Source organism: Parasteatoda tepidariorum, chromosome 7 (assembly GCF_043381705.1).
Source record: "Parasteatoda tepidariorum isolate YZ-2023 chromosome 7, CAS_Ptep_4.0, whole genome shotgun sequence".
Taxonomy (NCBI): Eukaryota; Metazoa; Arthropoda; class Arachnida; order Araneae; family Theridiidae; genus Parasteatoda; species Parasteatoda tepidariorum.
The window spans coordinates 22,024,785-22,052,601 of NC_092210.1; the positions used below are offsets into that span (position 1 = coordinate 22,024,785).

At 27.5% G+C, this 27,817-nt stretch overlaps 1 protein-coding gene and 1 long non-coding RNA gene across 3 annotated transcripts in view; one reads left to right on the plus strand and one right to left on the minus strand.

Moving 5' to 3' along the window:
* The window catches only part of LOC139425995 (uncharacterized), a 35,979-nt gene extending 30,901 nt beyond the window's left edge, over positions 1–5,078 (plus strand). Inside the window, exon 3 of the long non-coding RNA XR_011637225.1 lies at positions 4,952–5,078. This is a non-coding gene — a long non-coding RNA (uncharacterized lncRNA). The remainder of the gene's footprint in view (positions 1–4,951) is intronic.
* A 41-nt stretch (positions 5,079–5,119) lies between these two features.
* On the minus strand, positions 5,120–27,162 carry LOC107451911 (Peroxisomal Membrane Protein 34). Of its 2 annotated transcripts, none has more exons than XM_016068149.4 (9): positions 26,980–27,162; positions 23,708–23,768; positions 21,666–21,732; positions 19,102–19,256; positions 16,344–16,472; positions 15,612–15,760; positions 13,378–13,476; positions 10,865–10,923; positions 5,120–8,037 (listed from the first exon to the last, which is right to left on the minus strand). In XM_016068149.4, exons 1-9 carry the CDS (start codon positions 27,037–27,039, stop codon positions 7,890–7,892), a joined length of 927 nt encoding a protein of 308 aa, XP_015923635.1. In that variant the 5' UTR covers positions 27,040–27,162; the 3' UTR covers positions 5,120–7,889. The 2 variants fall into 2 exon arrangements, with proteins under 2 accessions (XP_015923635.1, XP_015923634.1); XM_016068148.4 differs by having other exon boundaries at positions 7,629–8,037; positions 23,681–23,768.
* Between the last annotated feature and the right edge of the window lie 655 nt (positions 27,163–27,817).

The following is a 27,817-nucleotide window of genomic DNA, read 5'->3' on the forward strand; positions in this document are numbered from 1 at the left end:
CCCCTCCGCGGAGGATCGAAATTGAGCCATCTATGATTGAGAATACGACTTTAGCCATACACACATCACAGCCCGTTTTTTATTGAGAGGACCCTATCATACTCCATTCATTCATCCTCACATCGTAATTTTGAACCACCAAAGAAAGGTCAATCTCAAATTCAGCACCCCCAGAGGTTTAGATTTGTTATGGAAATTAGAGGACCCCCTACAGATTTAATGTGCTCCAGACACCATTTGATACACAGGGATTCTTTGGCTGGCTGGATTCGAACTTAAGTTCGTACGAACACGAGCCCAACGTCCTACCAACCATGCTATCCTGGCAAAATTAAGTTAGAGAAAAATAACTTTTAAGCTCAGCATTCTAGCGAAGTGTGTAAATAATGTGCTTTACTCATGAATAAGAGTTAAATTTTTAAATGCAGAAGGGCATAAAGAGCTTGTTAGTGAAGTTTTAATATTTCATAAGTTAATCATTTAGAAGGCCATGGGAAGAATGCTTCCCATCAACTTCATAGAGTTTAAATGCCAATAGGAAGCTATTCTCCCACAACTGATTTGTGTGGCCATCTGCTGATAAAATCAGAAAATACACACACACAGAAAAAAAAATAGAACTTTGTTTACATAAATGTGGATAACTGTAAAGGTTAGCATGGGGACAATCAGTGAGACCAACACCGGGGAGTTACTTTCTGTTGAAAGTTTTGTTTTCGTTCATTTTATTCATTTATTTCTGCAGCTGAAGTCGAGACGTTACAATTGTAGTTTGTCAGCCTGCAATTGGTTTGTCAGTCAGCATTGTTGTTCCAGCAATTGATAGCGTTGTTTTGGCTAAATATTTGAAATTAGATAACTTGAAACTTCACATGCAAACGTTGCATTTTATACTAAAATCTTTTATAACCGGCTTTGAACGACCGACCCATCTCTGAGTTTAAGACAATCAATGTTCAACTTGGTAGCCTTGTAATTTTGAACCCAATCTTAAAGAAAAGTGGATCAAGCATTGGAAACAACTAGCCTTTGTGAAGAACTTTTCGGAGGCTGCATTATTACACTTACGTTACATGGAGATGTAAACCATGAAATTCGCTCACAGTAAGACTGTCGAAAGGGGATTCTAACCCATAACCCGTACACCACAGAGGATGCTTTACGTCAGTACAAAGAGGGGGCAGAATTCGTATCAATCATTCGCCACTGGGATTTGAACCTGGGTCACTTCATTGGAAGTTTATTTGTATTATCAACACATAATTTCTGAATTCAGTTATTTAAAAGCACGAAAGTTCATGTTCATGGCAAATTCTTTAAAATAGGAAGTAAGTGAATTTTGACCTCAATGGTATTAGAAATCAAATTAATTTTTAGGAAATAAGCTAAAGGAATTTTTTTTTTATAAATCAATCTTAATACCAAAAATATTTTAACATTGTTAGAAAAAAAGGCCCCATAAAAGGCAAGCAAAATTTCAATATTTTTTGTATGTATCACCTGTAAAGTTAGAAATTCGCAATGACTTTCTACTGCATTGTAAGCAGTAGTAAGATGGATTATGCATAATTTTTTAATGCTATGAATAGAAAACTTTAAGAGATTTGAAATAATAATTTTTTTTTTTTTTTGCTCAAGGTCATAAAATGATTTCTAAATATTTCTATGAATAATTGAAAGTTGAAAACAAAGCCAAGCACTTCAATACAGTTTAAACACAACAATCTGTTTAATTATATTATCAATCCTTAAAATAATGACATCAAAAGAAAATGTAGTTTTTATTTACAGAAATACATGCTTATTACAAAACATTGCCTATTTTTTTCATAGAAGGTCCATGAAACTTAAAGGAATTTACAGCCTACTGAGGAAATTAGAAAATAATCAGTAATACAATAAGAGGCTTTGAAATATGGTTAAAAAAATTTCTAACTAACTTTAAACTATGTACAAAAAAATAAAATTCAAGACTTTAAACTTCGAAATTTACAATTATAAAAACAATTATAACGATTTCTTTTGTATGTTTTCATGAATGACATTGTCATAAATATAATGCAACATAACTACATTTTGTAAGAGAAAGAAGAATTAAGTATTAATGTTTATTACTTTTCAAATGTTCGAAAAAAGTTCAAAATTTTGTAAATGTAAATTTTTATAACATCTTTAATTGGATTAAAAAGCTACAATATATAGATCATTTGCTATAAATTAACTTATAGTTATTGAAACGTTGTTGAATACAAAATAATGTTAAAAAACTTTTTTTAAGAAAAAAAAATTTATTCACCGAGCTTAAAATAATTGACAAGCTTTTGTTTTTTTTAAAAAGCAATCCATATGTGTTAGCTTAAATAAATTGATCAGAATTGCTCATCAAAATAAAGTTTGAACACTACATACAACAGAGCATGTAAAAAATATAACAAAATCCCTATCAAAAGCATACATTTTACAAAATTGTTTTAATATAGAAGCAAAAATCATATAAAGTCCCAAGAATAAGTAATAAAAAATTATTTTTGATTATAGGCAAAAAACAATGGGGGTATTAAAATCAATAAAAATCAGTCAATTTGCTAAGTGGAGTTGAAATGTGTTTGCCTTGCATTAACTACCATCATTCAGCTTTCTTATGAAAATAAACTTTGTTTTGATGATTTTAAATATCTCACTCGACCTCATCGACTTTGAATTTGTTAAAGTCGGATACTCTTTTCTCCCTAAAATATTAGGGATATTTCACAAATGTACGTAAAATTTCAAGAACAATCGAACTTCTATTTAACGAACCTCTATTTAGCGAATTTCTTTATTTTGTGAATCTTTTTTGAGGTACTAAGAACATTTCGGAAATTTCTTCGTAAAATAACTTCCAAATAGGGAAGTTAATTTTCTATTTAACGAACTTTTCTTTGAGATCCACTTTCCCTATTTCCCAAAATATTTCGGAACGTTTCAAACTTGTTAACGCATTTAATTGGGGGGGAGGGGATGACATTGAATTGATTTTCACAGCCACTTAACCTTTGGAGAAAACGGTAAAATTTCTTTTCCTTTTTGTTTATATTTCATACAGGATTCCATGCTAAAAATCAATTTACGAGAAAGCACAACAGAAATTTCTAAAGCATGGAACTATGATGTTACAAATCGTACTATTCACAAGAGTTTTGCTAAAGCTGTATTCTTAGTCAGCCGAAAGCAGGGCCGGATTAAGCGCACGCAGGGCCCTAGGCCAGGCCATTAAAATTTTTGGGGTCCTTAGATTAATTTTTTTTTCCTGTTTATTTTTTATTTATTCAAATACAAAAGTATTTATACATCTTTTCATTTAAGAAAGCAAATTTAAAATAAAAAATTAAATTTTACTTTATTTTGTTAAATTAGAATTAAAAAAATTATCGTATTTCATTAGTATATATTAGAAATTGATTTTTGTTAAAAAAAAAATCATTGTTTTACTTAATATTTTTAAAATTTATTTTCAAAATTTTTTTTTAAGGGGGCCCTAAGCCATGGCCTAGTTTGGCCTAATGGGTAATCCGGCCCTGACTGGGAGAATTTGGAAAGTGCGGAGGATGATATTCCTTTAGAAGAATTTAAAATAACGTGGGCTACAGCTGATAAAGAACCACGAAATTTACGATGGTGTACTGATTAATGATTTTTATTGATTCTGAAGCAGCAACCACAGAAACATTAACCGAATCTGATATTTTAGGACAGCGTGAAAAATAAAAACAATACAGCACTAAATTTTGAGGAAAATGAAGATGGAAATGATGAAGAAATCACCAAACTTCCACTTGAAGGAATGTTAAAATCGTTTGAAACAATTCAATAGTAGATAATAATTTACAAGACAAAGGTGAATCAATTGCAATTTTAATTATGTCTAGTTTTAATGAATTTAAAACCTGTTTTGTGTTTAAGTATTTTAAATGATGATTTTCTATTTAACGAATTTTCCATGTAAGAAATTTTTTATCGGGATTTAGAGACTTCGTTAAATAGAGGCTCGACTGTAATTGCTAATGTGCACTTCTAGTTCTCATGTGTCAGGTCTGGTGAAATAAGCATGTGCCCGTTAAAAAAATATCAAACTTACATAAGTGAAAATAAGAGGTTTTGCAAAAATCCATAGGTTGAAAACGCTAGCGTAGAGGAAATTATTTTAACTTTGACCACAAAATCAAAACAAACATTTGCAATGGATGTAGACTATTTCTTTAAAACTGTGGCATACGATTCAAGATGCTTTGCTTTACATAAAGCTGTGGATCTGTGAGCAGAAAAATTTGACAAATTCAGCTTATTATTATTATTCATATTTAAAAACAATATTATTAAACTTTTATTGTTTAACTTCAATTGAACAACAATTGATATTGAACAACTTCTTTTAACTAAGTTGTATAGCTAAAATAAATATAATTTAGAAATAGTCAAAATATATCTAGTTTCTTATGGAACTAGCGCAATTAGACAACCATAATGTTAAAATTATTTTTTAAAGAATGGACCAATGGTTGCAAGATCACATGATTCATTTCTAAATTTCATATTATTCAAATTTGTATTCCACATCCATGTTTTTAGTTCGAAGATACGCTTAAACAGAAAACAACATTTAACAGCTATAAACACCATTCCTGTAGCATAAATCAGGACAACATAAAGTGGTATCTAAAATAAACGCGAGTATGCGTAGTTGCTTCAATTTCATGTACCGGAGCGTTTGGAATCTAACGCAAAAGTGCGAAATTTCTCTATTAATCTATGATAATAAATGTGCATATTTTTAAGAATTTATTTTTATCAAGGGGGCCTAAAAAGTTTTCCCATCCCTGTATTAGGAGGAAAAGTTGAATGAACATTTTTATTTTTTTTAAACCTTATTACAATGTTATTACAAATGTATCCAATTCGGCATACGTTGCAGTACTTGAGCATCAATCGGGAAAAGAAACAGACCAAAAATACTACGACAAAGGTGGAGAAAGGAAGTCCTCAGCAAAGCAGGATTGGAAAGATGGTAGAAAATACATGGTTTGGTCAAATACTAGAGGCCTTATGTGCCAGTTTAACACAAAGAGAATAAGCATGTAAGTAAGAATGCAAAATTTTATCTCCTTATTTCATTTACCATTACAGAAGCATGAAATGTTTAATCATCAGGTTTACAATGTAATCATAAATATTTTGGACAAAATGAAGATTTTCTGCAGTCAAAAGATTTTTAATAATTTTCAGGTTAAAATAAGGTCACAGAACACACACAATTTTTCTCTTCTTCATTATATTTAAACTGTAATGGTTTTTATTACTACAAGTAATAAAACTGAAATTTCTCACTCTCTTTTAAAAAAGTATTTTTAAAGAAAGGTGTAAAATCAGTCACTCAGGGTCTATATACAAATCTTGAACAGTTAATATCCAGTCTCACTTTTTAGTCAAAAATTAATTTCAAAAACTATTCAAGTTGAATGAGAAAATTAACTCAAATCAATTCTTCAGTCTATTGACATTTTGTTTTTGAACCTAAACATATCCAATAAAACATGTAGTCTTAAGTTAAAAGTTTAGTAAAATTTATATACAATCATAAATAGATTTTTTTAAAGACGACAAAGTATGTAAAACTTTAAATAATTTTTACTCCTTATATATTATACAAATGATTTGTAGTTAAAACAATACTGTACTTTATATTTTTAAGAAAAACCATATATTGTTATCAAAGGAATAGTTGAGTCAATAATCGACATAAGACTTAATTTGTTGCCTCACGTCTTCTTAAAGTAAATATAACTTTTTTTTTGCAGCCCATTTGTGAGAAAGGTCGTGCACTTTTTTACTTTCTGTAATAAATTTTGAAAATGGCACTTGTTTTAGTTAAAAGTAATACTGTTACTTATTTTTAATAAGATTTTGCTGATTCTTGACTGTGGGACAAACTTTTCATTGCAAATTCTTTTTCATCTCCATTGGTATTTAAAGTTTACTTAAAAGTGAGTACAGGTAAACCTAGAGTAGTTCATGAAGTTTCACATGTTTACAAAATAAAAAAGCAAAGAAATTATGTCCCGCAGTGGACTGATCGTAAATACGGTTCCCAGTAGAACACCAAAGTAAAGCATCACTGGCTGCAGTCAGTAAAAGGGTACGGGGTGACCTGTTTGATCAGCCTGTGTAGGGACCGAGGGTGCGAGGTATCGGTCCTCGTTGAACTGTTCCACCAAAAAGTGCTGGACTTTATCCGCAGGTTGTCGGGCTACAAAAGCGGAGGAGCAATCTCCTCTGCAAAGGAACAAAATTGTGATGGCATGTCTCTGTATCATCTTCAGGGATATTTCCAAGATTGCTCCCAATAGCCCATTGTGTAGCTCTAGTGTGATGTAAATAAAGTAACTATCTACCTGCAAACAAATTATTGGAAATTTTCTCCATAGCATAATCCCAGGGGTAATTGTAGGTCCAACTCAAAAATCCTTAAAATTTCTTGAGTAAAAATCATTCAAAATATTTATAAATTTAAATCATTGAAGTTTTCAAAACATGATATTCTAAATGAATTATATGCAGCATAATTTAAATGAATAATTATGTGTAAGTTTACTTTTATCTCTTATCACATTTATTACTCTACCAGAAAAAATATTTACAAATGAAAGAGATGCCAAGTATAAATTCTAGTTCTAATATTTTAAAATAAAATATACAAGAATTTTTATATTTAAATGTGATCAATGACTTCTTGAAACTTCTGGACTTTCGGATTGTGGTTAGCGAAAAATCCAGTAATTTGGATTTTTTTCCGGAGCACAATCACCCCTGTATTCCTGCCCTAATTTGTTTGCAGTTTGAATTTTTCCCCACAACTTCTTTGAATTTTTATGATCAACTCTAGGTTTAAAAGAACCCACATTTTCTATTCTTTAAATCCTTTATATAAGTGAAATAAAATTGGAAGTGAAGGGTTTCTCCAGTGTTACAGTGTCCTTTCAAGAAGAAAACAAAGCATTCCATCTTCCGATCTTACAGTAAAAAAAAAATTTACAACCTAAACAAGTAAAAATTAAATGCTGAGATAAAGGCTCACCAAAGAATCTGTTTTCAATCAGAAATACAAAAAAAATAACCAACAGGACTTATTTATAAAAAATTGATCAAGTTGGTTTTAGAGTAATGAGAATAAAAATCTGGAACATAGGTATGAACTTAAAACAATAAAAAGGTGTAATTCAAAAATAGACAAGTTTATAACTAAATAACTATATTCAGTTCATAACAGAATTATAGTTGAACACGCTTATAACAATTACAAAACTGAGCCTATGATACTGTTTTTAAATCCTACCAATTTACCTTGTTTCTTCCACTGAGCTAGAAATTGTAAATGTCAACTAAAACATTAATGCGACCTACTATAACCTTTGCGGCGAATTATAAGATTATGATTGTCGCTTTGGGTATCACTGATCTAAGAGTTCCTGTATCCTGGCTTTGGGGTCCCATGGGATTATTAGCATTACAAATGATTTATAATGATCTGTTTGCAGGCAACAATTCAAATATAATTGCATTAAAGAGACTAAACTCATATAAAGCAAATGATGAAAGGGTATGTACATTTTTCATATTTACTGTAAAACTTAATTAAAATAAATAATAAGGAAATAATGAATAACATAATAAATAGAAATTACATTTTTCAACAAGTAGGTATTGCAAAATCACTAATGGAAAAAGTCACTACTTTGATACATACAGGAAGATTTCTACAATGTATCAAACATCATGCTATAAAAAAGTGTATAAATATGTCTATATAAGAGCAATAATGCTTTTTTTTTGTTCGAATAACTCTGACACAGCCATTACTCTGAACGATGCTTGGGTGCTTTCATTATGTAGAAAATAAAAATGACTATTTTCTCATAGCATAAAAACATCAAAGCTGTAGTTAGAACAGTTTGAAGCAGTTTGGCTTCCAGTCCTTTATATAGTCCACGAACACCATTTGTTCTGCAAAATATATATATAGAACATAAAAATAAAATAAAAATTACAATTCATAATGCAGTTCATTAAAAAGAGTGCTGCTTTTTTAAAATACAAGAATTTGAGTATGGTCAACTGTAAGCAAAGAACATTAACTCATTTTGCTCAAAAAACAGTGTAATATTAAAAAACATACTTGTAAACAACTTTAAGATACATCTATACATTTGTCAACATTTCTTTTTTTAAAAGTAAATGAGCGTTTTGCAATTTATCAGCACAACAATTTTTAGGTATCACGTAAGGATGAGTTACTATTTTACGAACATATCCTAATATGTAACTGTATTGTTTTAATCTATTTATTATAAAAAGGGATTGGGTAAAAAGTAATGGCTAAAATGCTAATATTTAAAATTTAGGAGCAATAAACCCCGAATTTTCATCTTTTTTAAGTTCATTAAAATGCATATCTTTGCTTTCCAGAAAATTATCCTTTAGATACACTCAAGGTTGGCAAGTTTCTGTCGAGGTGTTTAAAACCACTGGTAGAAACTGGTTAAAACTTGCATGGCAGAAACTCAGAAAATGTCATAAAAGTTAAGTACTGATATTGACATACAATGGATAATTCATAGAAAAAACATTTAAATGTTAAACAAAGTGATCAGTGAAATTGCTGTTTACATTTATGAATCAGTGAATCTAGCCAATTATATTACCTCTTACATACAGCAAAGATTAAAACTGTTACTGTTATAATAATTGGATTGTTGCCATGCAAATTATGTCTTGAAAAGAAAAAAAACTATTTGAAAGTAGCTCTATTCAGTTACATTAAGAGTTAAATGATAATAATTCTGAATTTCAGAGTTTAATATAATAAACTAAAATTTAGTATTTATATTTATTATTACATTACTTTATTCTTTATTTAATATAAATATTTGATATACTGCACTGCACTCTTTATATTTAATAAACAAATAATATATATTTACAAAGAATGAATTATAAAGTTTGTTACAGTTACATTTTTCAGCTTACTTAAACAAAAGTCATTAAGCAATTACCAGAACTAATATAGAAGTTTTTCCAGTTTCTGCCAGTTTTTATCGGTTACAACCAGTTTCTGCCGGCAAAAAGCCAACCCTGGATACACTCTGAGTGATCACTTTCTGTTGTCCATTTAAATGAAATTAGCGAATTGAAAAAACAAACATTGGCTTTCCTGACCTCCTCCTTTGAAGTGATAAGTACCTTTTTCAAAGATATGGACAGATGAGTATTAGAATGCATATTTTGAAACCTTTGGAGTAATGTGGGAGAAACCATTTTGCCTGGAAACTATTTGATATAGTTGAAAAATGCAATACATGGTCAAGCCATTCTGCAAAGTCATTAGGCTATCAGGCCTATATAAGAAAACCTGTCAAATGGAAATTTACTGTAAAGATTCTGTTAGTGCGAACAATCACAATAATAACAAATCTCTAAATTTACTTTTTTGGAATTGTTATCCAAAACACATCTAGTCCAGTAAAGATGTGGTTCAAATTGCTGTTTATTTAGTTATGGTGACTTTCAACAGATCTGCTGCAGGAAAGGAAGACATAACAGTTCAACAAAACATAACAGTTTAAGAAAGGCGAGCAGCATAGCTCAGGCATCACCGATTGATGGTAAGTTCCCAAAATACAAAAGAGAAATATTATAAACAAGATTTCTCAAAAATCATGTTTTTTTTTGTAGTGAGTTTGGGTAACAGAAAAACTATTCGATTGATTTTAATCTTAATCAATTTTTTATATATGTTTAAATGTAAAAAAAAATTGCAAATCTTTTTTTCAAATGGCAGCAATTTTGTTAAAAAAAGACATTTTTCAGATTGTTTTGGTTCTAACTATGGTTACACAATCCTTAATCTAGTCTCATTCGTTTCAGATTATACAATATGGAGATCGAGCTATGCTTGTTTTTCAATGCAAGGTATTTGTGATCATTTGTATGTGTTAATTTATGTTTGTTTCAGGCCAGAAAGAAAATGTTAATGTATCTGAAAGGTGAAATCGTTATATAACTTATTATATATAACATTTCACTGAAATAAATGAGGTTTAATCAAACTTTTAGACTAAATTACTAATAAGAAGACTTAGAAAGAATAAATAAGTAAAGACAAGGATTTAGTAGATGTTAAACTGGTATCAATGACACATGTTTCCTTTTTATAACTTTTACGTGGGTTCATACTGAAATAAGAATTTATTTTTTTAAGAAAAACCATTTTTATAATATAGCAGATAATGGAAGATCTTAGTGGAAGAAGGTCCTAAGTGATATTTTTCAGGGAAACATCTCATTTTAAATTTATTTGCAAATATGAAATAAAAAACACTCAGATAGTATTTATTTCCTATTGTCATTGGAAAAACTTGAGTTAATTTTCCAAATGCATTAAAATGTCACTCATAAATTCCTTTGTAAGACATCAAAAATAAAATAATTTTAAGCATCTGAAAGTTTGTAAGAAAATACTCAATCCTCAAAAGTATCAAAATCAATTCTCTGAATATTTGAAAAAACTGCACAAATACTGTTGTCATTAGATAGCAATTTACTTACAATGGATATAAATAATTAAAAAGTCAAATTCAGATAAATCAGTTAAAATTATTTAGCTCAAATTAGAAATTAAAAGTAAGATCTTTTTACGAAGTAATTGCAAATATTAGTTTTACAGGATTTATTACAGTATATTTATTTGAATCAAAAAACACTTATATCATAATGTGGGATTTGACTGGGATTTATAGCAATTACTAAATCAACACAAAGAAATGTAACTTACTTTATTATATAGCTGAGAATCCGTAATGTTGTCAGCTTTCTCATTGTTTCTGACCCATGCTGAAATAGATTTAAAATTAAGATTCAGTGAATCAGCAAAAGAATTAGCTTTTTTTTAAAGAAAATAATTAAATCTAAAAAACTTTTGCTTATAAGACTTTTTATGAAGTCTAAAAATTGCATCCATCATTATTTCTTCTCTAATTTTTATAAAATACAATTTTTTTTTTGTAATTTTGCAACCTATGACAATTTAGCATAAGAAAATAATTGTAAACGATTAATTGCTAACCTTTAGTGATCCAGAACACCTTCAATTCAAAAGATTCTGAAAAATTGGTTTTCTAATGTATTTAATCTAATCTGTATCTAATGTATTAATGTAATGTATATGTCAGTGAGAGCTTTATTCTAGACAAAGCAACAACAAAAAAAAAAAAAACGTTTTTTTTTTCCAATGTTCAACTCAAAATAAACAAGGAACTTATTACTTATTAAAACACTAAGCATATTGATTATGGGACAAAGTTCCAGACCTCAAGGTCTGGATAGTTAGGTACATTATTTACGTAACTTTTCAAGTGATGTCTTCACATTCAGAACTCTGACTGATAAAGTAAACTTTAAATTCTAACAATGTAAATTTACTATTACTAGTATATATTTACAGTATTCGTTACAACGTGTAAAAACAATGATGCACTTTAAAAATCTTTTTAAAAAATGTACCAAGTGATTTAGGCGAAAGGATAATACCACATAACAAATTTATTTGGATTCTTCAAAAAGGAACAATATTTATAAAAGAAGTGTGAAAACAGAAGCAAATGCTATGCATATTTTCAGCTGTGTCTGTCCTTATAAACAGGTATTTTTTAAACTTTGATCAGAATAAAAAGCTCACAAACTCTTTTTTTTTGTTTTCCACACAAAATATAATTTATTATATAAGTATATTGAAAAAATAAAAGATAGAGAATTCTACAATAAATGTAATTCAGAAACATAAATCAAAGATTTTAACAAATGCAGATCTATAACTTTTTCTGGAAATGCCTAATTTATTATAGGCATATATATTAAAAATTGATGCTTTTAAATAAATTAAATTTATTTAAGAATTTTTAAACTACAAAAAATGAATAAAAACGTTTATTGTTTAAAACTGAGAGATTTTTATTTTAAAATTTGACTATGAAAAAGGGACATTTTAAAGCATCATTGTATTTACTACAATCAAATAAATGATTAAAAACTATGTGTAAACCTCATTCAAGTTGGTGTACATTTTATAAATCAATAACAAGATATATAGATTATTTTGCTACAATTTTAAAAATGTTTTGATTTATTGCGGACCAATTTTGCAGCACTTCAGGGTTTAAAAAGAATCTTGAAATTTTTTCTTGCTCATAAAAAAACTTTATTTTGAAAGATTATTTCAAACATCACTTAACTTTACCTTCATAAGTTCATATGAGCGCGCATCCTAAATAGATGGTTTAAAATATCCTCGTGCACATTGCAAAAAATAATGCTTATTATTATTTTTTGAAATGCAAGTAAGCCAGTTCGTTATTTTCATTAAAGTCTGGTTAATTAGGAGTAAGAAAAACAAATGGTTAAAAATATTTGTGCCTTTCATTGAATACTTCAAAACTTTTTATAAGACTCACTTAGTAATTATAAATTTATTTTGTTTATTTAGTTTCAGATAGTTTATTATTTTTATACAGATGAGGAAAATCTAACTAAAAAGAACCTTTTCATTAGAGAGTCGTGGTGCCTCACTAGTTATTGATTTTTCATCAGCATCAATGTAGTTAAAAATGATTATAAGATATTATTTAGCAAAACAGGACCGAAGAAAGAAAAAAAAATTCTTGCTAAAAATACAGCATTGATGACTTGAAATATACATTATTTGTCATGTATATTGTTAAAGGGGGAAAAAAAAGACATCCCCTCCACATATGTATTAGGACAATAAATAAAAAATTAAGAAAGAGATATAATGTCTGCTGTATTTTTGTCAATTTTTCCAGGTTCCCAATTAATAACTAATGTGACAAATCTAGATAAAATAAAGCTATTTCAAAAAGAAATGTGAAAAACTAGTGACTTAAAGAAAATCCTTACTTGCTCAAACAACTGAACACACACTATGATTAAGTCTACGAAAGTAAAAATAAAATTACAAAAAAAAATTTTTTCTTCAGGAAAAATATAAAAAGAATTTTTTCGAAAGCTCTTATTTCAAACTTAATAAGCTAAGCATTAGAACACTAAAAACACTTACAATGTAGAATACAGAAAACATTTAGTTTTTAACACAATTTTTTTCTTACTTGTCATAAATGCTAAAAAAATGGTTAACACACCCATTTAAAAATGTGACTTTTTATGTTCCCCCAAACTTTTCATTTTATGTAAGCATGTAAAACAAAGCTCAATTTTTTTTTTTTAAAAAAAAGAAGAAAAAACTATTTTAAGTATTATATACAGTTCACTTACTCTCAATTTAGTTTGAACAACCTGAAGAGGGTAAGTCAAAATTGTAGATATACTTTTGGCAACAGCTCCAATCAGAAATAATGTGACAGCATTAAGCTTCTAAGATAGAAAAATAAAATAAATATTTATTAACACTAAAACATATTTTACAAAAATGTAAAAATATTTAATTCTTTTTAATATGTAAGCATAAACAATAAAATATCTAAAAATACACTGAGGAAAAATCATCAAAAATATTTTTCATAACTTAGAGAAAAAAAATTCAACTTTTATCAATATGCATTAAACAAATAATGTATAAAAAGACAATGTCTTTATTTTGAAATATATTAAACGCAAAATCATACACTAAAGAAATTTTCATTTCATATGCAATTTACTTCTGTTACAAAGTATTTTGATAATATTAATGTATTTAAATAGAAAAATAGTTCTAAATTCAATACTAATCATAAATAAAAGATTAAGGAGTAAATGCAATTTCAAAGTTTCAAAATTAAACAAAATGTTAACATAACTAAAAAGTCAGGTGCAAAAAAAGTGTAAATGTTTTTATAATTTCATGAAAATATTTTTATAATTTCATATTACGATTTTAAAAAATATCACTGTTACCATTTATTACTTTTATTTTGGTACTGTTAATAAAAGAATATCAAACATGAAAATATAATAATTCCAAGATATGAAAATTGAAACTAGCTTGTTCATTATATGGATAAATGCAAGTTAAAGTTAAGAAAAAAATCAATGTTGAAATAAATTGTTCTTTTTCAAGTTTTTTTTTTCATTAAGAAAATGTTCATGATAAGTTAGAGTTCTTTTTCTCATAGAATGTTTCCTAATTTTTTTATTCTTAACACATTGAAATTAAAAAAAAAAAAACAATTTGAAATACCTGGAATTTTGCTTCTCTCAGAATAAACAAGTAAGTAAAAGGTTAAACTTTCAAATTACTGGAAATATACGATTCTAAATTGACAGGCTACTTATCCTCGAAAGAGTTGAACATTGAACAGATAAATCATTCCTTAATAGACAATTGCTAAAAAATGTTAGTTTAACAATCAACAAAAGGAAGAAAAGCTGAAAATTGAGAAAAAATTGCAAAAAAAAAAAAAAAAAGATAAACAGTAGTTTTGGATAATCCCCCATCATTTCAGAGGTAACATTTGCATATATCTTTAGTCAAAAAAAGGTTGAGCAGATTTGATGATTTTAATTAAATTTACTCAGAATGCCATTTACATAAATTTCAAATTTTAGTAAGTTTCATTTAAAAAAAAACTGGTTGCTGCAAACTTAACATTTAAAAATGCAGTAAGAGTAAATAACATCGAAAGTTGGTTTAACAAAAAATATTTAAACAGCTAGCTTTTATTAACTAAGTTATATGCATTTAAACAGTGTCAGGAAAAACCACATTTTTGTAGTTAACTACAACTGCTTTTTTTTACATGTAGTGACTCCAAACAACTTCTGAAATGTAGTTACTACTTTTAGAAGACGAACTTTGCAGGGGAATTTAATTTGCACTCCTTTTCAAAACAGTTTGAAAAGAAATTAAAAAATATGTATTCATGTCTAATGAGCCATTTTAAAATTCTTAATCCTTTTTATGAATTTGTTTCTTTTACCTTCAACTTTTTATGGCTTACTGAAAAGGGACATTTAATTTAAAAATGTTACAAGATTACTAAATACAGGCAATTTTGTTATTAATTTGCTTTAAGAAATAATGCACACCAAAAATTATGAAGAAACTGAAATAAAATAAAATCAAAAAATTCCCTTCCATTGAAATAAAATCAATGTGTTCTGAATGTACATTATTTGCTTTAGAAGGTGTAGCCAAAGCGATAAATTGGCTAGTATTCATAATGGCTAGTTTGAATGTTAGTAATACACAATTCTTATTAATGCTTGGAACATTCTCATTGCGTCCATTAACAGATCCCCGTAGATTTTTATCAGATTAAAAAAATTAGTTGTGCTTTAACCTCATTTCTTCATTTAACTGACGTTAAAAGTAGTCGCCAGGAATCACTACAAGCTACAGTGTTTTGTTATGCCCTACTCACAACACTACTTTAAAAAAAAAAATAGCACACTACACTACAAAAAAGTAGCTACTATAGTAGTTTTGCTAGTTGTAGCATGCCACTTTCGACCACTGCGTTCAAAATATGCGAATATGATGTCATAAATATTGAAATTTTCAATATACTTACATCTTTGCCAATATGCTTAGAAACTTCAGTTTTAAGTGTTTCATAGCAGGCAAACTGGATAGCAGGATTAGAAACTAAGATTAAGGAAGGTCCAACACTACTCCATAATGAAGACACTCCTTCTTTAGTAGCAATTTTATTCAAAGCATCTAAAAGTATAATTAAAAATGAATTGTAATACCTTCAAGCAATGCTGATTTCAACACTAATAAAATTATTATTATTATTATTATTTTTTTGCAATTTAAAATTAATTTCTTTTTATTTTTTTAAATTTTACATGAAAGTTGGAACTTTATTAATAGTAACATTGCCGTTGAGATTAGAAGTAACAAAACCAAATAATAGAGAGAATTTTACAAAATTTTATGGTTTCCTCTAACTCTATTTGAGCTTCTCAGCACATAGGTACCAACCACAGTCTCCTTCCTAAAGGAAGAAAAGTTTAGCGTTATGGGTAAAGCAGGACAAAAACTATTCAAAATTTCTTTAATGTTGCTTAAATCTCACATTCCTTACATATCTACCTAACCTCAGAGCAAATGGACTCAACCTTACAACATATATATTTTATCTAGTTTATAGAAAGTCTATACAAATTTATAAACTATTATCTCATAAAAGCAATTGATAACCCTGTTATCCACAATATTATATAATAATACAAAAAGAATCGTTAAGAAAAAACAAAACAATATTGCAACTTCATCAGTGAACTCATAAATTTTTTACCAATAAGTCCTTTATATGTTACATTTTCCCCAATCATCTTCTTATCTTTTGAAGATAGCTTTGCTCCTTGCATTTTAAGTCTTGAATTAGCCACCCATAATGGAGTAGTCAGCAACACATTTATAACTCCTAAAGAAAGAAAATAAACTATAGAATATTTGGAATTGCAATTTTTTTTTAACAAAGGCAAAGGAAACAGTAAATAATCATGAGTTAACTTTTCTCAAATAAAATAAAAAAAAAATTTTAATTTTATTAGGAACATGAGAATAAAAAGCAAAAAGTCTACCACTGAATATTCTAAATAATAGCAAGTGAAGTAAAATGCAATCAGTGTTAGCCTATCTGTTTTAATTGTAGTTTCAACAGATATTTTTCCTTGTGGCAGCAAAGGTAATACAGTAGACCTTATTGAGACAAAATTTGAAATGTGAGGCCTTTTGTTTTGTAGAATTTGATTATTTGATTTAACATATGATTAAATTTACCTACTTAATGTGGCAAGATATATTCTGAGAAGATCAATATGAATGCCTTAAAATATTGATATAATTTTAAAATGCAAATAGTTTAATTTTCAAAAATACAAACAAAAGTATTTATTACTTCTGTTAAAATTTAAAAGCAATATTAATTATTGAAGCATCAGAAATAAAATAAAATTCGACATTTTTAGTTTGCCTTAGAGATTGTAAAATTAATATGGTTCATGAAATATTGCATTCTATAAATCCTTCGTCTTTACCATTTTAATGATATAGAACTAACAATGTTGCATCCATCAATGAACATAAATAAATAGATATATAAAAGGTCAGATGGTCATGTTTTTAAGATCTGTTAGAAGCTTTAGAAAGGTCTACTTTAGTCTAACTTATTAACGCTGAAAGAAAAATACTTTGTAAAAACCTTTATTGCGTCATATATACAGTAAACCTTTCTAAGAACAACTATCATCTCTTCCACAAAAAAAGGCATTGGCGAAATAGCCTCTTGAAAAATTTTCAACATAAGAATATGAAACTAATGACATCTTGTATTAGTAGAAAATCTTTTAAATCAATTGTTTTTGTTATTTTTCAAAGAATGCATATTATAGCAGTAGGAATTGAATTCATATTATCTATCAGGGTGCGAAGCCAAATTATTCAACAAAAAAAAACACCTTTTAAGCACTTTTCAAGCACTCAAAAAATATTTTTAAAAAAAATCATAACTAGGCAGGGTTAGAAAGTTTTTGACCATTAACGGTTTTATCTTGTTTTAACCGTCATGTCTGGAAAAAAAAACTTTTGGCATTGTTTTTGACAGTTGTCAAAAATCATGAAATTTTGAAACATGTTAATTTCATACGCTACGAACTGACAATACGCTGAAATAGATTGGGGCTGAATTAATTGTAAAAACGTTGAATAGAACAATGTGAACTGTGTCTTTTTGCATAATTCGAAGCGAAAATCAACATAGTAAAGGAAAAATCTCATTTTGAAAAAGATAACATTAAGTACTTTTAAAAAACACCCAATGAAAAAAGCACCTTTAAGGGCTTTTAAAAAACGAAAATCGAAAATAAGCACCTTTAAGCACTTTTTAAAAATGCTATGCACCCTGTCTATATATCGTTTCCAAAACTTAAAGTTTTCATTTTCTTCACAACATATTCCTTCGTTTCATCAACATATTCCTTCATATTTTATTAATTTGGGTTTTCCCAGAACTATAACTATTTATCTATTTTTCTTTCAATTTTGTCTTTCCTGTGTAACTCTTACTATTTCAATGGCTGCTCCAACATTAAACTCACTCACTTTTTCAACAGTTTTGAGAATGTAAACTACAAGAATCGAAACTAAACTTGCTGTATAGTCCAGTATACCAACTTGCAGCTTTTTAATTGCACATTTGACTTTATCTTCCTCAAATGTACAATGATTAGAATACAAAATGGGATAAATAATCAATAATGTAACTTTTCATTTCTATTTTGCCTCGCTTCCATTGTTGATTTTTTTACTTAATGTCAGTAAAAAAAAATTTAGTCTGTCGTTTATAAAGGGATACCTGATCTTTCTAGGGAGGACTTTTTAATATTAAGTCGATTAAATTCCCACTTTATTTAAACTTAAATTACACTTAATAAGTAGAAAGTAGAGCCTTCAAATAATTGTTTAGTTCAAGCTTTTAAAAGTTTAAATTTAGGTTCAAATTTTACATATTAAAAAGAAGAACTTTTTTTATAAATTTTAAATTCAAAAGATGAATAAGAATAACAAAAAAAAATGTTTACATAAAAAATTACTAATTTTTCTTGCAAACGAATTCACTATGCATGAGAAAATTTCATCATTTGAGTTTTCGTAAGTTTATCTTAGGAACCAATATAACTTAATCTTTTGAGTATTTGCTCTAATTTTTTTAAAAATTTAAGCTGGAAGTTTTCTTACAAGAAAAAACTTATATTACTTCAGTGTTTTTCTCTGTGAAAATAGCATGTAGCAGAGAAAATTCAGAGAAAAACTTTTTCCAAGAGTTATAACGCTTGGAAGTTTAAAATATTAAAACTTAATAATATTGTGTTACACATAGATAGTAACCACATGTTGCCTATGTTATCAAGGGTAAAGAAGAATTACTAGGAGAGAATTGATTGTAAACAACAAAGAAATAAGAATTAAATTTCTTTAAATAGTGTTGATAACAGAAAAATATAATATGAATGGGATTAATTACAGATAAAAAATAAACACAATTAACATACCAGCTACTGAACCAACAGCTAAATCTCTCAGAGCATTGTACCCTGTGCTTTTAGTTACGACCAGTTTCCGAAGCCCATGAAATGTGTAAAAATAGACAAAATTTGAGCAGCAGAGGCTGATTAAAACAGGCTGTAGACCACGATACAAACTATACCTAAAATAAATTTCAAAATTTCATCTAGTTTAAACTATAACATACAAACTAATTAAGTGTCTATCAATGTTTTTGAAAGTTAGTATAATAATAAAATGTTACAGATAATTACAAAGACTTAATTTTGATTTAAAAAAACTAGACTTAGCTTTTAGCAATAAAAAAAAAAGCTGAAGTTGTTTTACTAATCAAGACTACTTTTTGCTCTCATTATTTCAAGTTATGAATAAAAAGAAAGAAAAAAACTAATTTTGGACATAACATAAGAATGAATGAAAAATTCGGACATTATGATAGGTGGTAAGAAATAATATTACCTTTATGGAATAGGACTCTTCATATCATTAAAATAAAAGGGTTGTTGTCATGGGAAGTCGCATAGACTTTATGCCCACATATATCGCTGCCTATTTGAAAAAGTTTCTAGTATTTTCCAATCAGAAGGACAGTTTTATGCTCATTGCAATAGGCCCACTAATTATTAGGCTCATGAAAGCAGTATATCAATCATTTCTCAGTAAGCAGATTTATTTCAAGCAAAATGCAATGAACTCAAATTAATGAAGGTTCACTACAATAGACTAAGTAAAGTACAGGTTTTTTTAAAAAAAGAATTGAAATAGAAAGAAACAAATGTTTTTTGCAAACCAATTTTGGTTATACTGATTCTAAAATCAACTATGGGTAACAATTGTTGTTATTTACACAAAGAAAAAAACGACATAAATGTACATTTAGAAAGCAAATATATCATAACACAATGCTAGTTTAGCAGTAATGTAAAATTCCAATCATGACGCCGAAAAATATTACAGTTTGTCTCAAAAGTTTGTTACACATAAAAATAATAACAATAGTTATTATTAAAAAAATACTGCTTATTAACTAATAGTACTCACAAGTTCAATATTAAAAAAAAACCACAACTAACTCATACAGAAAAACAATAAGAAAATAATTTCTGGTGTGGTCAGTAACATTTTCTTTTCCTTTTTTCTTAATCAAATGAGATAGCACTAATGCAAACATGCATTAAAAATAATAAAACTGCAACAAACCAATGAAGGAAAACAAGCATTTCAAGTAAAACAATAAAGCCATTTTTGTATCAAACTTTGTTGTTATTACTCATACAAATTGCATAGTTGGTAATAAAATTATGAACGAACCACTTTACAAAATAAGAGTTCCACTCAACTCCAAAATCTTATGCACTTATATGTAATGGTGAAATAAATAAAACCTTATTGCCGTAACTAGATATGTATTCTCTGCAGAGACTTAACTAAAATTTATCTAAGGACTTCTGGTATTAAAATCTTTAGAAGTGATCATATTTCAGTACTGTTGAAATTTTTAAGATTACAAATTATATATAGTGACATAAACAATTCAATTGCTAATCTAGAAATGGACTATTTAATTTTGCAATGCAAAGAGCATTTTATTATTATTATTTTCTTTTACCATCTCTAGTGCAGACAGGTATCAAGCTTATTTCAACAAGCCTCAGAAAATTTGAATAATCTTTTGCATGTTTTCTAATAAGTCTAAAGGGATATAGACTTATTGTAATAAGCCAAAAAATAGAAAGACAAAATAGAAAATATTTGAGACTTTCACTAATAGTTTGATACATTGCAAGAAGATAAAGCATTTTTAAAGAACAGCCAGAGACATAAATGCATAATTCCTTTATAAAAAAATAAAATATTTATATTTTTCTCAAGAAAAATCATGACTAAGTTTAGAAATACAATTAAAACCTAAAAAATTTAAAAATCTTTAAAGTAGCATTCATTTTGCTTTAACCTAAAAATTGCTAGTCCTGTAATCTAACAAGATAGAGCCTAATTGCTTTCATGTACAGAAACTAGTTACTCTTTAAGTTACTGAATAGAGAGACTTTGCTTGACGCAGAAGTTTTTATATAAATTTATCCAATTAGAACTTGTCTTTTAAATTTTAAGACAAATTATTACAGAACAGTTCATGATATATTATTGCTATTTACCTACATTATTGATTTTAAATTATCCTTTAATATTTCAAGTGCATATTATAAAAATTTAAATGATTACTCAAATTTTCACATCATTTTTATCATCTCCCGAAAATTTAGCTCTCAAATATCACTGTATTTAATATATGTATAAACATATTTTTACCAAGCTTCAATATTCTTTACTTATTGATAAACAACCTACATACAATAAAGAGTTTCACTGATTTTTTTAAAAATTCTAACTTTTAAAATATTTAAAGACAATATTATAAAAGCAAAAACCTCACAGAAATAAAAATGAATATAATAATTAAGCAAGCCTTAGTGTACATTTTTTTAAAAAATAACATAAATGACAATAAATAAAACAGCAATATAAAAAGTAATAATTATGGTCGGCTTACAGTCCTTCCTCTTGCACTAATTCCTTGAGAGCTGCAATTGTGTTTTTAGCTTGCCTTGAATCTTCAACTGAAAGGAAACTAAAAATTAAATTAAACATAAAAATAAATAGTAAAATGCAGTTAAAATGACTTTTTAAAATTGGAATTTTAATTAAATTAAATTTTTTTATCAGGAAATATTATTGTATATTGTGCACTGTGTTTATTGTACACTAAGCTATTGCACAGCATGCTATAAAGTACACTGGTATACTATGGTATCAATATTTCTTCTCTTTGCATCAATCTAACAAAATGCAATGTAATTGTAAAAAATTAGAAAGGTCTTGATTAAATGTTTCAAAAAGATGCCATTTATTTTTAAATGAAAAACATGCATAATAAGCAATGTCTCTTTTAAAAAAGTTTAAAACAAACTAAGCACACTTTAATAGTTCAGGGATTCTAATAAACTTTTAAACTAAAAAATAGTGATAATATTTTTCATGTAAATATTAAAAAATTGCAGTTAACTTTTTAGTTTCGAATTTTTCATGAAATACACTGTAGATCATAAGCCTTTTTCCTTAAAACAAAATAGTATTTTTAAAAGATTTCATCTCTCAAAATGAGACAACATTTATTATGAATAAAATTTTAAAGAACGAAACAAATTTGTTTACATGTATGGAACTATTTTTCAATAATGCTTGTATCTGTTCTCATAAATCTTGGAGGAAAAAAAATAATTCCGAAATAAGTTTTTTTTCTTTCCTTTTTACAATGAAAACAGGCTTTTTACATGATAAGCATCTAAAACTGGTTAAACTACCAAAATCTACAATGATAGTCCAATAATCATAACACCTGTGAAGTTTTGATAGAACTATATTGAAAGCATTATATAAATATAAAAATATAAGTAAATATATAAAATTTTCACTTTAATTATTCTAATTCTTCTTAATTTTTTATTTAGTGTTCTGCTCTAGGAATATTTACAGAGACTTAATAAAATCAAAAATATAGTATGCTTAATATTATAATTTTCATATTTCTGAAACAGAAATAACTTTATCATTGGTCCAAAATTATAACAGGGACAAAATTGTCTAAAAGACCAAATATAAAACATTTAATATTAATGCATACGATAAAATAGCAAAAGATTCTGTGGAATCGAGAGCTTTTTACTTCACCTTGTCTTTGTTATAGGAGGGAATTATAGTATAAATAATAATTAGAATGCTTAAAGTTTATTTTTAAAATGTCTTCCTTAAAGCATCTTACAACTTTACAGCTTCCAGTAAACCTTTGTTAGCAATAAGCTAAGTTAGCATTAGGACATTTTATTTTCAAAATAAAGTATTTGACATCCAGCGTGCTTTCTAAAAGACGAACAGTAATATTTATAAATGAATACACAAATGCTATCTTGAGGAGATGACTTTATTTATGATTAAAATCATCAGAAACTGGCAAAATGCAAAAAAACTTGCTCATTTTGTAAAATATAAAAACTAAGTTGGAAATAACAAAATGTTTCGTAAAATGTTTCAGCTTGAAAAAATAACGAACAGAAAAGCTAGAAACGTAAAAAGTCATACAATATATCAAAACAGATAATCATTAAAGAATTAACTGAAATATTTCAAACAGACTGAGTAATAAGACAAATATACATCATACATATACCTATAAAACTACATTTTCAAATCTAGTTAATCAACGAGTTTGTTTATTACATAAGCTTATAGTCTATATATCTAGTAATTAAGCCTTAATAGTTTCAGATTAACATCAGATAACTTCACTTAAATAAATAATTCTGTCTAAAATTCATCTATTCGGATATATTTTATTCTTAAAATAGACAAAATTTCCTTTAACCAACAAGTAACTTACCAGATATTACCAGTAACCAGACACTTAAAGAGAAGTACTATATGGAAACAGTATGTGCAACTACAAACAGTACATGCACTAAACACAAGTCTCTAAAACTAAATTAAAGAAAATACATGAAATTAACATACTTTGCGATATACATGAAATTAACATACTTTGCAATCTTGAACGTATAGTATCCAATGGAAAAAACACTGTCATAGCAGTAACACCTCCCTAAAGAAAAGAGAAGAAAAAAAATATTACAATAAATAAATTTTGTGCTGCATTCAGGTATAAAATGCAATTGGTGAAAGCAGATATATTTCAGGCAAATCCCTAATTAAAGAGAACTGCTAATATACTATCAAACTTGGATATCACAACTTTTCTATATCAGGAAAAATACAGAGCTCATTCTTAAGCAGGGTAAACAGGGCACAGCACCCTGCTGCCCTTTTAGTCAAAAGAATCCACCCTGTTGCCCCTGAAGTAAATAAGTGCCCTGATGTAATAGACTCCATACCCTATTTGCCCTTTCTTTGCTCAACCCTTCTTTATTTTTTCCCCAAACTCTACAATGGATTTCTTAAACTTTTGTTATTTTCAACTCTTTTTTATTTAGTTTGTTATTGTTGTCGATACATAGATTTATATGGGAAAGGAAAAATAGCCATTACACCCCCTTGTTGCACTTGTCTTTGAAAGTTTGCAGTTACTTCACTATCATTAAATCATAATTATTATTTTAATAATTATTATTTTAATAATTATTATTTTAATAATTATTATTTTAATAATAATTATGATTGTGATAGTGAAGTAATGTGATTAAAATCATTTTAATTATTAAATCATAACTACAGACACTTAAAAACATAATTTATTATTTTATTAATATGTGCATGCATTTCAAATAAATTACTAAGGTAATTAGCTCATTAACTCAATCTATATATAAATATGTTAATTTATTAATAAAAATTAGTAATTAATATGATTGCTTTGCTACTTTTAGCATAGTAAAAAAAAATTGACAATGTTTTTTAATAGAAAGTGTAAAGCTCATTGAAAAAAATTATTGCCCTTTTAGAATAATAATGCCCTTTTTTTTAAACTTTTGCACCCTGCCCTTTTTTCTGCCTAGAATGAGCTCTGCTATATATATTTACTGATATGATAATAGAAAAAAGCTTTTGCCAAACTATATTTCTCAGTGTACATCAAATACTTTTCATTAGAAAAAAGTTTTTTTCCCTCTAATTTTAAAAGAATAAAATATCTTCCTATTGATTTTCCATTAAAACTTTTACAAACCATTTTTTAAAGTTGCAAAAAAGAAAAGAAAAAAAAAAGAAAGAAAGAAATAGCCATATTTGAAGAGAATCTGCCTTAGTCATAAAGAAGTGGACAGGTAAAAGCGCCAACAAAAATAAAATCTGTCTGTAAAATTTGTAGCAACTTGCTTTAAATGAATAAAAGAACATGATGCATATGTTGGGTACAATGGACAATAACACATGAATATGCAATGCTCATAACAATAAGAAATATTAAAAGGTCATGTTATCTAAAGATATTTTTAGTCTAAAGATATTCAAATGAAACAGAGAAGATAATAATGATTAAGGTAAAAAAAAAATTTATGATTTGGATATGACATAAAATACTTAAAGCTATGTCAAATTCGTGTGACTAATTGATGGGAACAAAAGAAAAACTGACTGAGAAATATTTTGGATAGCTGCTATTTCAAATAAATTAATCATTTGCAGTTAATTAATTATATGTATATTGCTTGAGGAATACACATGCTATTGACCTTTTAAAATGCCAATATTTTTATTGTTCTAAATAAAATGAAAGATAACAATTTTTGATACCTTGTAAAAGTAATTTCACATAAAATTTTAAGTTTCCCATCAAGTTTTTGATATAGAAATCCAGATATATATTTTAATTGTTATTAATTTTAAGACAACAATTCTAGGTTATTTCCACAGCTCTTTTGTGGAAAATAAAAAAGCAATAATAAAGGTATGTTAAAGTCAAAACAAATATCTTTTTGCTATAAAGAAATATCTGTTAGAATGTACAAATGGCTTAAATAGTTTAAAAATATTATCATACTTTTAAATAAAGCTTGTCATCTCAGCATAATTTTTCTAAAAATCGTTGAAATAATTTTAAATAGTTATCAACTTTACAAATTTTTTATGAATTGCAAATTTTCAAAAATTTTTTTAAAGAAATTAAAATTTTTTATTTTTATATATCTTCATATAGAAACTTTGCATCATTTTCAATTCACATTGCGAGCATAGAGCTAAAGATAAGTTTTACTGGGGCTTTTAGGCAGTATCATACAAGAAATTAAAATAGATAAAAAAAAAAAAGTTAATTCAAAAAGTAAAATTCATCCCAGATCTGTTTCAATCTACCATATCTTTTTCTTTAATCAATTATTGGCTAAAAATATGGATAATTTTGACACCTTGACGAATCTGTTCGATGAACAAGGACAAAGAGGGCCTGATTGTTCAGCTCAGAATGAATTTTTAAAAAAAGCAAAACAAATATGAATTTGCCTAAAGGTGGGTACAAGTTTTACCTTTCAAGTTTTATCCTCAACTTTTCAATGTTCTCGTTCTTTTTTGTTTTCAAACATGCCCTGCTGTTGCCAAAACTTTATAATGGAGCAGATTTGTGTCACATCATTAGAATCTAAATAATTCTGCACGAGTGATGAAACAACCATTTCATTTGTCGTGAAGCATTCTTTAATACAATTTAGTATAATTATTTTCATCACATAAATTTTTTCAATGCTTTTATTTATGCATAAAAATATTAATCAATTTGGAAGAAGATAAAAAGATTTCTTTTTTTTTAATAGGGAGAAACTCATCTCTTTTTTCATTCATTATGTGAGAGAAAAAAAGTGTCGCTTATTATTACTATTTTGACCTTAGCCTCTCCTGGATAGGTAATTAAATTAGAACCGGAAAAAAAGAGCGTGTATTTAAAATTCACTCTAGAAATTAATAAAGGTTAAATAATACTAAATGAATTTTTCAATGATCACCATTGATAAGAAATGCTTACTATTTACACTAAAAATGCTATTAAATTAGACGTATTACCTATATATGCCATAAATGCAATTAAATTATTACTATAAATCATTACTAAATTATTACAATTTAAATTTCAACAATTTTTTTAAAAATGGATGAAATAAACAATATCATACAATAGATCAAATTAAGGTAGTAATTTTACAAATCTCCAACAATAAAAAAGGTTTAAAATTAATATTTCAAAAACAGAGCCATTACTAATATCAAATATTGTAAATTGGAATAATTGTAAAGTAAAAATAAAAAATCCAATTTAATATTTCAGATGAACATATTTAAACCAAAACTACTAATAAAATATAGCTTACGGCTGCTCCAGAAACGGCTCTGACAAATGTTTCATATGAGAAAAGCTTCTTGGAATCCATTTTGATAAAAAAGAAACAGACAAGTTTCTTTAACTTAGTATCTTTAAACTTAAATATAAATTTTTTAAAAATTTCCTCTAACCTGCTTCCCACTTTCCTTGTTTTTGTCAGGTTTCGCTTCTTTTTGCCGGTAAGTTGCTTCAGTTTCTATTACTACATATCTTTAGAGGCTAAATAGTAGCTCTCAATGCTACTATAAGGTACATTCTTACTAACGCAAAATAAACATAGCTGATAAAATTTGTTGCCAGTGCGTTAGAATCGACACGAGCAACCGTTCTCTCTCAATAGTGCCACTTTTAAGGAAAGTGTCATTTATTTATATTTATTTATACCCCGCCCCTGCCCCATAATCGGGTATACGGGGAAATCGAGAGCTCGTTGCCGCGATGGATTTCCCCCCAGCGAGGGAAAATCAGACAAACACACAGGCGCATGGACCCGACGGGCGTGTTATAACTGCATTCGATTCACCTATGCGATCGTATGTAGATGCGATTTATGCTTTCTTGAGAAGCCTCTATGTACTTTCTGAACATTCGCATGCACGTCGAAGGCAATCGCAAACAGTGTGAATGACCTGTATAGGCTTTCCGAAGCATTGTGAATGGCTCTTAAGGATCATTCTCACTTCCTTCGATTCACATGTGAATGCTAATTTGCTCATGCACGAGTAGTGAATTGCATGACATGCGAAAAAAATCGCATATGCGAAAGGGAATCTGTTTGACAAGTTCATCAGCGGAAAATATATTTTACCAATCAGGTTCTCATTTAC

Excerpts from the sequence above, each read along its gene's own strand:
- LOC107451911 (XM_016068148.4), bottom strand. The coding sequence starts at position 27,039 with ATGGATTCCAAGAAGCTTTTCTCATATGAAACATTTGTCAGAGCCGTT. Across the intron at positions 19,257-21,665 it reads TTAGTGCAAGAGGAAGGACT|GTATAGTTTGTATCGTGGTC; the intron begins GTAAGCCGACCA and ends AATTTATTTTAG. Across the intron at positions 15,761-16,343 it reads AACATATAAAGGACTTATTG|ATGCTTTGAATAAAATTGCT; the intron begins GTAAAAAATTTA and ends TTATACTTTTAG.